Source organism: Melozone crissalis, unplaced genomic scaffold (genome assembly GCF_028551555.1).
Source record: "Melozone crissalis strain CALT ecotype California unplaced genomic scaffold, PUWL_Pcris_2 ptg000008l_1, whole genome shotgun sequence".
Classification (NCBI taxonomy): domain Eukaryota; kingdom Metazoa; phylum Chordata; class Aves; order Passeriformes; family Passerellidae; genus Melozone; species Melozone crissalis.
In genome coordinates this window covers 10,222,748-10,237,445 of record NW_026535786.1, presented here as the reverse complement: position 1 = coordinate 10,237,445, position 14,698 = coordinate 10,222,748, and the positions used below count along the sequence as shown (strand labels likewise).

The following is a 14,698-nucleotide window of genomic DNA, read 5'->3' as shown; positions in this document are numbered from 1 at the left end:
AAATTCAAGCTCACCCCTTACATCTTCCCCCAGTTTTGTGTTGTGACTGTGGGCCCATGCCTCCAGTAAGGGATCGCAAAACAGGGAAACATTTCAGCTGGTCGACATTCTGAGAAACCAACACAGCAGGACCTGGAATTTAACTATTTTAGAGAACAAGGACATACTTAATTTTTCCAGTATCTCTTCATCTGACATTTTTGGCTTTTTCTTCTGCTTCTCCGTGTTCCTGACCAGCATGTCGGGTGCTGTTGTGCTGTTTTCCGAGGGAGAAGAGATAGGAGAGGTGGCCACATCTCTGGTAGGCGGAGGAAGAGGGTCTATCACAGAGCGGGTGTATATCTAATTTGTTGGGAAAAACACACAAGTCAGCTGAAGATTTAAACACTTCTATTCATCCTGTTACTGTTGTTGTCAGGGATGCATTTCTATGGCTGCTTTGTTAACAACTCACATCACTAATCAAGGACTTGTGCCCCCACAACATGGAAGGTGACAGCACTAAGGGATTCTGCCTGAAGGAACGGCTCCCACTGCCTCCCTCCTGCTCCCAAGTAGGGCTCAGCATCAAGCCATGCAGAGGGACAAAGAGCCACAGGCAAGGCCTGTGATTGCAGCAGTGCAGGCTGAACAGAGAATTTCTGCTCACAGATTTGGTGTGTTCAGGTCGTGGAGCTATCACAGGGGGTGGAGCTGCATCATCTTCATCATCCTCATCTTCAGACACTGAGGGCACTGCAGGGGTCTCAGAGACTGCCTTCACATTCTGCATGCAGTTGCACAAATAGCAAAAATCAAAACCCAATCACACATTATAAACAAAATCACAAACATTGGATTAAGCTCCTAACAGAGATTGCACTGAAGCAAGTGCAGAAAAACAATAATCAGAACAGGCTGGTGAGTTACAGTGTCTGAAAAATTCAAACCCAAGGTTCCTGGGTCTTTGTGGGAAATGGATGTGCAGTCCAACACTGCCTGACACAACTGCTCAGACAGAGCTCCCCATCTACCTGAGGAGACCTGGGCTCTCTCACTGCTTTCCCAACACCCACACAGCTGACCAGCAGGTTTTGGGACACCCAAGTTTGGAAATATCTGTCCCTATTTATACTGTCTCTTAGGGCTTTTTGCTTGCTTCAAATCCTGACCATTCAGTATGAAGATTTCAGACTTTAAATGCCAGAATTCACATCAAACTCTTAATGGTTTCTCCAAAAGTTAGGTGGTCAGGTTAGCATCCCTTCTGGTATGGTGATTGGGAATTAATTAATTAATGTGAGATTTTGGAAGCAGAATCTGGAAAAATCTTTTCAATTCTCTTTTTAAATTACTTCCCATAAGAATTTACAGAAAAATAGGAACAATTATTTTGTTTAAAAACAGTTTTTCAAGTGGTTAAAAAATTATCTGGAATTTTCTGCAATACTGTGATTAGGAATGAAAGTCACTTTTAAATTTATCCACGTGAAACTGGATTAGAAGTTCATTACATTCTTTACACTACAAACGTTTCAGAATAAACTTGGTAAGGTCCTCAACCCACTAGACCAGTTCTGTTTGTGCATCATCATCTCCCTAAGAGTAGTGGGGGGAAAAGTATTAAAATCCTCAGAAAGAGGGGGAAAGCAACACAGTATTTCACTGAGCCTAAAATACTTGAAATCATCATCATCTTGACAAATAATTGTCAAAATGCACTTGACATAACACAAAAACCTAGCTGGTCAAAAACAACAAGGAAAAGCTATGTACTGGGAATTTCCTAAGTATCCCCAAAATTAAAGGTTGGCCTGAGGGAGGGCATTGGATATCTCAGTAGACTGTTAACTCTTGCTTTTCTCAGGATTTACTTAAAAATCCAACCTCATATATTGAAACTTCTGAGGACTGACATATAATGATGTGTAACAATGAACAATGGCAGAAACATTTTCTGTTTCTTTTTCCAGAGTCCCAAACGAGCAGATCTGAATAAGATGCCTTTGGAAGGGAGAAAAACAAGGCAATGCTAGGTAATGACATGGCCATGAGAAAACAAATGCTGGGGGAATTGTGGGGTTTTATGAACCATCTTACACTGAAAGTTTTGTTTCTTCTATCTCACAGGCACACACAAAAATTTATCATGGCTCCTAACAAAGCAAATAGGAGTGGTACCTGCCCTGGCAAGGAATGAGTAAAGGTCAAGCACAGAGGAGGAGAACCTTTTATTTCCTGTTCTGCTAGAGATTAGTCTGGTTAACTAACATTAGCTTTAGTAAATCAGACCTCACAGGTTAGTAAATAAACTTTGTTATAAAACAGTTTACAGAGAAATAAAACTTGACAGCAGAGTGGTTATCAAATTCTCGGTGTAGAAAAAGACCAACTTCTATGAAAATAGACCTATTTCTACTAATTAATTCACTAATTTCCATTCACTAATTCACTATAAATCCTACTTCCATCTGCTTTATTCCCCACCAGCTGAAAAAAAAAGGTGAAAAAAAGCCTTTTTTATAAACATGTACTCACTACACAAATATACATAGTTCGGATTTTAAAACATTAAGCAAACTACAAGTTTACAAGTAATTAACTAGTTTTTGCAAGTTTTTTAATCCCCAAACTCAAGACAGAATGTAAGGCTTACCAACGTATTAGATGAATTGTAATCCTCAGCTGATTTATCTGAAAGACAGATAATGCTGTTATAAATGAGTTATAAATGCGGCAAAAGTGGGGAGAGGAGCAAGGAACAAGCTCTTTAGAAAAGGCAGGAAAAAAGGCTGCTCCCAAACTTAGCTTCCTAACTCCAGCTTCCCAGAGCCAGCTGAAGCCTGGAAGATATAGGAACAGAGGGTAAATGATTGCAGACAAATGCAGGGGTCACAAATCCCTGCAGAAGGAGGGTGGAATTGCCCAGAGTAAAACCTGAATGAATACTGTCCTCCATCCATGTACACAAAATATTATCAATGACTAAGTCTCCAGCAAAGGCACTGCAGCTGACTCCTGACTGCAAAATGTTCAGTCTCAGCCACCTAAACTTCCTGGAATAGCACAGAGGACCCCACAAGTCAAATGATGGGCTTCTCATTTGACTATCCAGGCACATATGGGGAATATTTGTGCTTTTATCCTTGCTTGGAGCCTTCCTAATTAGTACCAGATCTGGTGACATGGTTCTATCCCCCTAAAAGAACCAAAGTAGGGGTTAATATTTAGAAAGGGAAGGAATTGCAGTTGAAAGGAAAAGGAGTGGTGGTTGCAGATGTCCTTCAGAGGGCAGATAACCCATAGAAAGAGGCACAAAACCTTGGCAGCTTCAACTTTTAGAGGAACCCAGCCAGCAATTTTCAAGCTGAGGCCCATTCCTCAACCATGGCACATGGGAGCAGAGAAGTTCTCACCCCAAGTACACAAAAAGCAACATCCACACCCACCCTGCAAACTGAAACTGGTGCAAAATTTAGCTGCCTGTTTTCTCTGGGGACTTTGATCAGGGGGAACCCAGCCCCAGCAGTCTGGGATCTGCCTTCCAGATGCTGGCTGTGAGCATCACAAAAAGTATGTGTTTGGGAGGCTCAGCCAGTTGACTGACCTCCTCTTTTGCAGCTATGCTGGGCATCCACATTAACAGAAGAGCATTTTAAAGGAAGAAGGGTGCCTGAGCAGCCAGAGAATCTCATTCACATTTTCCTTGAAAAGAGAGACCTACTTGTCAATTAAACAAAAGAAGCTCCACATGCCCTGACCACAGAGAGCTGGAAAAAGCAGCCACATGAGACCATCACCATGTACCTGTGAAGCTCATGTATTTCTGGCTGTTGGAGATCTTCTTGGAGTTGTAAAACTCCAACACATCCAGCACTGCCTGGGGGTTCTTCTTCTGCTCTGACTTTGTGATGTTGGAAGTCTGCAGCAGGCGTGCCCACTGCTCCGGCATTCCCTGTGGGAAGAGGCTCCTTGGTAACACACAGCTGGTCTAATGTGCACAAAACATAAGCCCACTGGCACTGTTCTGCCCCAGCTTTTGGAGTTACACAGTATTGTGAGGGAAATAGGGAGAAAAGAGGACAGAAGAGAAGAGGAGAGGAAAGAAAATGAGGTGGTGAATGTGCGTGTCCCTAGCCAATGCCTGTGTTACAAATCACACTTGGGCACGTAAATGTCACTCTGCTCTTGAGTCTCTGGGCGACTCCCAGGCCCTTCGCAGACCAAATTCAAAAAACAGAAAGCAGAAGAACCAATTGCTGTACTTGAGAAAAGCCTCAAGAAAAAACCAAAACAAACCACAAAATCCTTTATGCACAGGTATTCACATACTTATATACATCCAAGAAAGACTATGGAAGTAACATACACTGCATAGCCTTCAGCACAATGGACATGCAACACTCATTTGGGTCTTCTGGTAGCACTAGAGTTCTTTGGTAACAGCAGTGTGGTGCCCTCTGTAACCAGAGCTGGGAAAGCAGAGGTGTTAACTCCACACCTGAAGCTCAGAATTTCATTATAGGGACATAATTTCAGTCAAAAGATAAACACACACAGCAGGGATAACAGTTTGTATGGACAAAGTGGCAGAGACTGGGATCCATGAGCAGTGAAGTTATCCTCCCTGTTCAAAAGGAAGGCTGGATGCACCCCCCAGGTAATGCCCCACTAGTACAGCTGGAGTAACCTGGGCAAGTCTAGAGGCTGCCATGCCAAACCCACGTGTGCACATGACTCAGGGTAGGGGAATAAAGTCCCTGAAAAAGCAGCACATTACAGACAGGCAGAAACACCTTGTTCACAAACTACTTCTGCTGCTAGGAAATACTATCTCATAACCAAAATAAGAGTGAAAATGCGATGATGAAATACAACTCTGTCTTTACAGTATTTTGCATGTCAATAAACAAAAAAAACCCCATCACACATAAAAGCATCTGACATTTAGCCTTAGGGCAGCACATACATGTTCTCTCCTAAGTAGCTGTACACAGCTGTGCGCCTCCCAAAGGAAAACTCTCAGAGCCCCACTTGGGGGACAGAGACTATGCTACAGACTTATTTCAGCTCTACAGGGGGAAGGGAGGGGAACAGAAGGGAAGGGAAGACAGATATACCATGTTTAGCTGACCACAGCAGCCAAAAAACCAGGAAAGGAAAAGTTTGCTGGCAGCCTGAGCTCCTGGGATGTGCCAAGTTTGACAGTCTCTCAGCATGAATTAGTGGGTAACCTCTGCAGATGTGTTTCAAATGAGATCAAACTAGATGATGGTAATAGCCCTTCCAGCATTAATATATAAAAGATTAATGGGCCTTAGCTCCTCCTAGCAATAAGCTAAACCACACAGTTCTCTCTTCCTCCAGCTTCACTTACTGTGAATTCTCCCGTGACTGCATCAAACCCCACATGAATCGTGTGTTCAAAGTCTGAGGGGAGGGAGATCTCCGGCCGCTCTTTCTCTTTCTTCTTGTTGGCTGCAAGAGACAAAAACAACAACAATTAAAAAAAAAAATCCATAGATGCATCAAGATCTATAATCTCCCCAATAGCTTCTAATTCACCTACACAATCACTCCCCCACCCCATTTTTGCTAGTCATAGGATTTTGACTTGCAGCAGACAAACAGAAAGTTTAAAAATTTTCTGTCCACACTTAAGAGCAACCACAGTGAGTGGATAACAGAAATGAAAGCCCTGTAACACAGGACAAACATAAAAGAAGGAAACTGATATTTTCAGTATGTTAAGTATCAACTAGTGTATCTAGACTCAACAGCATGAGAGGTATTTACCTAAAATATTCACTCAAACTTACACAGGTCAGAGTCAAAAGCTCTACAGTGGCAATAAGTGGAAGCCAGTCAGTTTTGAACACATTTTTTTATTTGTTGTTTTAAGCAACTTTAGAAAACCCAACAAAACAATATTATGTGCTTTTAAATATGCACTTGCCTCTCATACAAAAGCCAGGGACAAAATTAACTACAACTACTGCTTAGAAATTGCTTCCTTTATCCTATTTCCTCAAAAGTTTGTGAAGAAACCTAAATATAATGTGGGATTCTGCTATAAAATCTTATGAACAAAAGCACTTCTTTTTCTTTGTTTTTCCTCACAAAACGAACTAAAGATAGTTTTAATAACCAGTTTTAAAGACATGAGTAAGATAGCAGAATCTGGCAGGTGAGGAGCAGAAGTCACCAAGAAACAGGGAAGGAAATACATCAAAGCAGATGCACCCTGCAAATTTTAAACAGGGGTCTTCAAACAAGATTATCATTATGCATTGGATTAAGTTCATCCATATTCATTATGTATTAAAGACTCCACCTTCCTTTTACCATTTATTGTATTCAAGAAATTGAGATCAGTTCAAGGAAGAACCACATTCTAGTCGGCTCTGCTGCTGCTTGCAGTTACAAAATCAGCAGAGCCAGGAGAAGGTGAGCAAACCACTCACATTTCCCAGCTGCTCCCCTTTTTTATCCAAAGCCAAACAGAATTTGTTTTGTGGCTGACATTCCCCAGTGCACTTATGGCAACACGAAGGCCAAACCCCAGGTATTTGAGAAGCCTGCAAGGCTAACACTCAGTGTAGCAATTCTTTAAGACACTGCTGTGGTTGGTGTGTAGAAAGGCTCAGGGCTGGCCCCAAAGGACTGAATCCCATTTCCTTCAGTGCCAGCTCTGGCACTGTTCTCTGTATCATTACAGAGCTACAGTTGTACAGAGTAATTTTGGAGAATGAAAAGGATCAGATGCTCCATTTGGGACACGAAGATGGAACAGATTGTTTTTGATCCCTCTTTCAAACAAAGGGGATGAGGGAAGCTGAGTCACAGAGGAGTGACAGAGTGCCAAGGGGAAAAGAGCAGTGCTGGAGGAGCCATCCCTGAGAAGGGAGCGAGGAGGAGGCAGGAGCAGCTGCTGGTTGGCAGATGGTGAGCATCTGCAGCGCAGAGGCTGCTGCACGCACTAGCGCCGCATGGAAAGCCAGAGGCAAAGAGGTGCAGGGAGCGCCATCAGAGCCACCATATCCCACAGGTCTGCCCACAAGATCAGTCCACTCTTCCAAGCCACAGACTGAGGTGCCATCTCAGCCCAGAAGCCCAGGTGAGGAAGAAGAGGACACCTCTACCAGTGCCACTACACAAGAGCTCTGCACAGACAAGGAACACCCACACGTGGTCCAGGGCAGCTGCCACAGCAGAGCTGAACATATTCCTAAACAAAGCTTAAGGGCATTAGGTTGCTATCCAGAAGTCTTAGGTGGATTTTTTATTTCTACATTCAGGCAGATCTGACAGATCTAGAAGCCTAAACATTATTAAGCCATTAATAATACAATTGCCTTGTAACCAGGTGGTATAAGGGAAAAAGAACTAAAGAGAAAGGCAGTCCCAGTCTGGCTAAACACTAAAGTCCCTTTTAAGTGATTGCATTATCTTTGCAATGAGCTAAAAAGACTTGAAGAATCTTAATTTAAAACAAAAAAATACAAAAGCAAAATAATATCATATATTTAAGATGACCTACCTACCACCACCAAAGGCTTTATTCCCACAAACACCTCATCACCTTCTCATTCCATGTTCAGTGCTGTTATGAGAGCCTCCCATAAATTTTTCTTACAATGTTCTGGCAACTTGAGCTGCAACTGTGAAGCATGATGTCTGACCATGCAGCGAGGCCATCCTGAAGCACACTGAGATGAGAAAGGCCTTCACCACTGCTAACATGGAGTAAAGTGCTCCCAGTCACTGTGGAAAGGGCTCCTGATTGCTGCACACTGTCACCTTGTGGGTAAATCATTGCCTCTGTTCGAAGCTGCAGCTGAGCTGAGCAAAGTTCAAAGGAGATAAATGTGCCCCATTCAAGCCAGACTGACACCCTCAGTCTGGCACTGATGAGCCCCCTGAGCCCAGGAAAATTCAAAATATTCACAAGTCCTGCTGAGAGCAACAAGTCACACAAACCCTGCATCCTACTGGGCAGGACTCACCCAGTATTAAACCAACAGGTTTTTTAAATGCCAGATTTGCGGTTTAGGCTTGGACAGAGGAAATGAGGACTACAAATTACATCCTGAATTTTGCAGGCAGAGCATGACATCTTCAGAGCTGCCTGGCAAGGGGTATAGCTCAATGCAAGTGTGCAAACATGCATGAGGCCCTGGATTTATGCGCCATGTGTCCTTTATACAACACTTCTGCTCACGTACTGGGGTAGCACAAATTTGCTCAAAATTACTTTCCTCTAACTGAATGGAAACCAACTTCCCTTTTAAAAAAATAAAAACTAAAAAATAACACACAAATCATTTCAGGCACAAACCAAAGAGAAGTGTTGTGAACACTGAACAATTTCCCTACGTTTAAGCAGCATGACACAACAGGAATTTAGCTGTCATCATGAGACCAGAAGAAGTTTTCATAAGATGGAAATCGACCAATTTGAAGTGAAGGTGACAGTGTTAAAGGAATTTTTTGCTCAACGGGAATTAGAGGACAGAAGCAGCCATTCTCGTTTGGGCAGGTGTATTGCAACAGAAGGCTCTGCTGGGCTTGGCTAAACAAAAATCTCTCATGTCTTGAAGCATCTGCCATGTTGGCCAATCTTCAGTAAACATGGGCAGCTTTGGATCAGTCACAGGCTGTCTGCTGATTTTCCCCAAACCTTCATTTTTCTCCTTGTTCGTAGTTCTCCTTCATAATCCAACTCAAACTAGCATTTCAGGTTCTACTTCTTTTACTCCTTTACAAGTTTCAGGTGATTTCTTTGATCTCCAGAACAGTTCATCCTGGAGATTTAAAAACTCCTCTCCTTTAAGTAAGTCAACACTAAAATCCTGCAGCTTTTTTAGGATTCATACTCATAATGGCAAGTTCCAACTCAGACCCAGCAGACTTTTAACACTGAGTTTCTGGACTGCAGGCTCAAGACTCCACATTTGTAAAACAATCCAAAGTTGCCAAAAAGTATCAGATAAGGATAAAAATAATGTATGCCACACTCAATTTGTAGAAAATTATCTACCAGCTTGCTTATTTAAATTAGTGAAGTTATCATTTCAATTAGTCTTTTCGCTAATAAAAATTAGGAAGCAGCCTCCCTCCTGAAGGCCAGAGAGTTGAAGGTATTTAGTCTTGACTTCAGTTACCCAGTGCTTAGAAACCATTATACAATACAGAAAAAGCTGATGTATTATGAAGAGGAACTCCAAAAAAAATAGGTCAGATATAAAAAGAAACCAGCACATATTAGGGGATGAATTTTTTTTTTTTTGCATCACTTCAAAAGATTCATAGGAGAGAAGTTTTTTTAAAATATCCTCATCCTAAAAATTAGAATTTCATGTACAGTTCACAGTTCCTATCTCTTTTTCCATCTGTTACAGTCCCTTGAACATGAAAAACTCCTTCAGTTCACAAGAAATATGCAAGAATTTTCAGTCACAGAATGTTCTTAAAAGCAAGTAGACAATGCCTGACCCAGACATTAGAACAGAGTAAATGGCCATGAGGCAAAATATGACAGGTCTAGTAGGAAATTGCATATTAGTCTTGTATAACTCAAATTATTTGCTGTTTAAAGCAACAAAACAAGCAAAATACCTCCCTCTGCTCTCCACCAATTGCCAATGCCAGCTTTATTGGCCAGCTTGTAATTGGCACAAAACCTTATGGTTTTCTAGAGCATTATGGACAAGTGAGGCTGGGAAGTAACAGAGCTAGTCCCAGAGCTAGTCCAGATTTTCAGGGACACTGTTCTCATAATTTATAGGAAAGGCAAAATAAATTAAAAAAAAGAAAAAAAAAACACTACAAGAAAGGGGGCCTAAAAGAGATCTGCAAAAGGATTTTGACAAGGGCATGGAGTGATAAGACAAGAGTGAATTAATTAAAAACAAGAGAGGGCAAGTTTAAACTAGATACTAGGCAGAAGTTCCTCACTGTGGGAGTGGTGAGGCACAGGTACAGGTTGCTCAGAGAAGCTGTGGCTGCCCTTTAGAAGTGTTCAAGGCCAGCCTGGATGAGGCTCTGAGGAACCTGGTCTGATGGAAGTTATTCCTGCCTATGACAAGTAAGTTGGAACAAGATGATCCTTAAGGTCCCTTCCAACCCAAATAATTCTAGTATTCTATGATCCTGTGGAAAAAAGCAAGATGGATTAAATGCCAAAGGTTTAATCATTACAAAAAACATATCTACAAACTGTACCTTATGTACCCTGCAACAACCAAGACAGAAGATTTATAAGAAGAGATAAAATACTGTACTTTTGTCTCCTGGCAAAATAGATCGGTAAAACCGATCCTTCCTCTTCTTTTCTTCTGGGTTGGGAGGCAGAGGTTTTGAGCCATGGTTTAAAGTCCCGGGATCTTTGCTTCCTGAACCAATCATAGTGCTGGTATTTCTCATTGGAGGAGCAGGTGGTTTGTCTTCTGTTTCAACTCCATTGTTAGACATCTTCAGCTGGGGAGGCCGTTACTGGGAATTGGGAAAGAAAACAGGTTAGAAGCCATAATTATTTATTTATTTATTCTGGACTAAAACCACACACTACCAAGTAAACCACAAGCCAGTATTTGCAGATGGACCTGAAACCTCAGCCCAACCATTAACCCAGCACTGCTGTGTATGCCATTAACCATATGCCCAAGTGCCACATCCACTGGCTTTTTGAACTCTTCCAAGGATAACAATAGCAACACAAACCCAGCATAAAAATTTGTGTCAGCACAACAAATTCTACTCAAGATGCCTTTTATTTTTCTGTTAATAAGATTACGTTCAGTCATTTGCATTATTGATCACTGAGAAAAGCCTGTTTCAGGATACAACAAATTCTCAAAGAAGCCATGGAGCAAAAGTCAGGGTGAGAAGGTAAACATGATGTAGTGAAGAGGAAGGATACCTGAAAGGAGCCAACAAGTTGCTGAGTTTGTAATACCTCTCAGATCCATGCTAGCTCTCATAAAACTGCCAAAAGGTTTGCATCAGTCTCCAGCATAGCACAACACAGAGAATGAAGTTTGTACTCAGAGTTTTGATGCAGCTGCTCAGGCTCCTTTGCTAAAGAGCTGCTGAGTGGGCTCAGAGGCAGAGGTGGCTGCAAAGCCCTGAGCTGTACCCTCTCAGATGCAGTGCCACAGCCCTTGAATGTGCCAAGCCAGCCCTGGCCTTCCTGCAGTAACTGCACACTCCAGGAGCAACTCCAACTGCCAGGAAGTTGATTGCATTTTGTTCTGTTGGGAGGGTCAAACGAAACCAGATCCCCAACACACACTTAAATCCATGAGTAAATAATCCTTGCTGCGCAGATTTAAAGACGGAAGCTTGGGAACAGGGTAATAGATTATTCTGTAACAACTAACTTGTTCCACCCAAATGAGATCAGCATTACTCCCAGCACAGCCTGGCTGCAGCAAGATCCTTCTGGAAACTAGAATTCATCTGCACTATGTTTTCTTTCAAAAGTGAGTTGGGAGTTAACTGCTGAATAAAGACCAAAGTGGGAACAATTTCTGTTTGGGTGGAAAAAGCAATTCAACGGCTTTACCACTTTCACAGGCAGTAAGGGAAGTTGTTTCACTCAGGGAAAGTTGCAGCGTGGCAAGAAGTCAGAAGCTGTTTGCTCTCTGCAAGTAAGAAGTTCAGTTACAAGGCTGAGATCACTGCTGACTGCCAGGGAGCCGCTTTCCATAGGCTGGACTCAGTGTGACACTGAGTTACACTGAACACATCTCACCACCGCACCACAGCCCTATGGCCACACAGCACCCTGCCAGCCTTCAAAGTCTTCTTTGGCCAAGCTAGTGATCCTCAGTGTAACTGGCAAGCCTTGGACCTCGAGCACACTGCTCTGGCTGCTCTGGGGAACTAAGGCAGGCAAACACTGCCCACGGAAGTCACTCAGCAGCAATGTGCCAGATTTTGCCAAGAGCAGAGTTTCCCTGCTGCCTGCCAAGCCATGGCTGGCCTGCAGCTCTACCTTTGCTTCCATTGATTGATTCCCAGTTTCTTCACAGTTGCCCTTAAATGGGAGGGTTGGCAGTGTAGTACAGCCTGTAAGGCTTTGGGCAAGTCTTTACACACAGGGAACTTTGTAAAAGGTCTGCCCCTAGCCCCATTCTCCTTCCAATACAGCTATGCAAAGGAATATTAAATGACAGACTAGCATTTGGGGATTGATTTTAACGGTGGGACAGCTTTGGCATTTGGGAGGGGTGGGGGGAAATTATCTGTGCACTTGTCTGGGCGTGTCCTCACATGTGCCCTGTGCATGTCCCACCACTCACACTTCAGCCTCATGGCATTCTTGGGTATAAAACAGAACAGAACTAAGTGACAGCTGGGGTGCCAGCCATGAAGGGGTTGGTGCAAATGAATACTCTCCCTGCCTAAGCAGTGGAAAAAAAGTCTAAGCTAAAACCCAACTGATAATTTTGGCAGCCACTGCTGCACATGTATCCTGTGAAACATGAAGATCCCGAGCCCTTCCTGATGGGCTTTGCACGTCACAGTGTCAGCGGCTGGAACCGAACTGGCACAACTAAACCATTTGAAACGACATAAGCAGCAGTGTCCCACAAGAGATGCATTCTCTGCTTTGATCGTATTTAACCACGAAAAAGCAAATTGCCAGGAAGGTGCTAGGAATACACTGCAAACAGGGAAGCAGAAGGAAAAGGAATGTTAGCAGCCCTCTGCCTGCCAAACAGACCTCCCCAGGAGTGGCACCACATTTGCTGCTCTAACAGCCTGATTTACCCCCAACGGGGGTTTGCATAAAGGTGCATCCAAAGATTCCCCCATCAGCCAGAGTTCCTGGAGCTGCAGGCATGGCTGGGATGGAGACTGACTCACTTCTGGGTCCCTCTCCCACTGAGCAGAGAGGTCAGTATACCTGCTGTCAGAGGCACAAAACTAAGCAGGAGAAAGAGTAAAGTTAACGAAGTTGGGGAATGGATGCAACATCAGATCAAAATAGAGCAGTATGTGGCTCCAGGCTGGAGAAAAAGAAGTGAGAGGAAGAATAAAAAAAGCCCCAGATTACAGGCAGAGGCTGGTCTAGTGTTGGAAGAAAGAAAGAGAACATAAGGAAAAACCTAAAAAAAAAAAAAAAAGAGTATAAGAAAAATCTCTGGATGTCAAGAATCCTCCCCCTCAGTTCCACCAGTGTAACCCCAGGGACATCTGCTCTCAGTTTCTTCAATATAAGAAAGTTTTTCAAAATCCCTCAGTCAGAAAGGATAGCGCACAAGTGAATTACTGTTTTACCTCAGGGATAGAAACTGGCAGTACAAGCTATTGTTTATCTTACATTATTCCCCGAAAGAGCAAGTAACTGATGAGAAGTTACATAGTTTTACAACCAATATTGTTTCACACCTATTTGATAACTGCACCTTTGCTGTAGGCAAAGCCTATAGTACACCCTCTCATTTTCCTTCCATCACTCAAGTTCACAGACCTTTCTCTTCATCAAAGTCTTATGTTTGGAGTTACATGAGCTGTTTGGAGATGGGGGGGGTAAGAGAAATCCCTTGATCCACAAAACTAAGAGACTAATTCCACAGAAGTTCCCCCCTGTAATAGCTGCACTAGAGGGTTCCCAAAAGCCTTGTGCCACTATATATTTAAAGGGAAAATCAAAGACCTGCTTAAATAAATCCTCCCACTGCAATACAGAGGTCAAATGCCATATCATTATACTTTCAACTTCTATTGGCTTCGAAGTAGACAGATGAAACCCTGTCCTGACAGGATTATACAGCCAAGGCAGAGCTGAGAGCCCAGAGCCAGGCCAAGTGGTTAGCCATCTCCCTCACTGCAGCTCAGCTGGCTGTGCAAATTCTCTTCTTCCTAAAATAATCTCCTGCCAATTCACATGTAAGTAGGCTTTAAACAAACCCCCTCGTGCAGGCACTGCCCGAATTCAGAGCACCAGGCAGTCGCTTCCCCAGCCGGCAGAACGTCGGTGCTAGGCCACTGAAATGAGTCACTCAGCTCGGCACAAGCCATTCCATTCCAACAGGAATGCAAAGCATCGCTGCTCTGAGTTATTTCCTTCTTCACACCAGCACGACTCTGCCTTGAGAAATCCATCTTAGGTTTCCACGAAGTGATTAAGTGAACAGTGGAAGCAATGAAACAGCACATGAACTTTTCAACCAGAGTCATATGGGGGAATACATTTTAGCTGCAGACACAATTATTCTCAACTACTATATATATTAAAATACTAGCACTCAAACCAAACTCCATAGACACCAATAGGGAAGGCATAGCTGTAATGTAGGACTATTGTTTCTGCAGACATTTGAGAGTACTGAAAGTTTGAGTTGTTTCAGCACACAGTAATAATGATAAGCTTTATTACATACTGCAATCTGTGACTGCTGTAGTCAAGTTATGGTTGCCTTCAATGCACCCCTATCCCTTCCAATCAACTTTTGCAGGCCATTAGCTACATATCATTGCCCCAGACTCAACAGAATTCAACAGCAAACCTGTCAAACTCTCCTTTTACACCTACAAAACACTTATGCAGACAGGAAGAAGACAGACGTAGGCAGATGGCGCAAGCAGAAGTAGTGAACAAGCAGAAGTTGTGAACAGAAAACAGCACCCACAGGTGCAAAGAGTGGTATCCAAGAGCTCAGGGTACATTCACAGATGCAAAGATCCATGCAGGTCTGCTGATCTTTGT

The 14,698-nt window shown here is 43.0% G+C and overlaps 1 protein-coding gene across 8 annotated transcripts in view; it reads right to left on the bottom strand.

Annotated features, from left to right (window-relative positions):
- Positions 1 to 14,698, bottom strand: part of PAK1 (p21 (RAC1) activated kinase 1) — an 87,189-nt gene that overhangs the window by 19,839 nt on the left and 52,652 nt on the right. For all 8 annotated transcript variants that reach the window (XM_054269689.1, XM_054269687.1, XM_054269692.1 and 5 more), the window contains 6 exons: positions 10,263 to 10,473; positions 5,357 to 5,457; positions 3,787 to 3,934; positions 2,636 to 2,673; positions 650 to 766; positions 168 to 342 (listed from right to left, as the gene is read on the bottom strand). In XM_054269689.1, coding sequence (XP_054125664.1) covers positions 168 to 342; positions 650 to 766; positions 2,636 to 2,673; positions 3,787 to 3,934; positions 5,357 to 5,457; positions 10,263 to 10,452 — 769 coding nt within the window. In that variant the 5' untranslated portion in view covers positions 10,453 to 10,473. The remainder of the gene's footprint in view (positions 1 to 167; positions 343 to 649; positions 767 to 2,635; positions 2,674 to 3,786; positions 3,935 to 5,356; positions 5,458 to 10,262; positions 10,474 to 14,698) is intronic.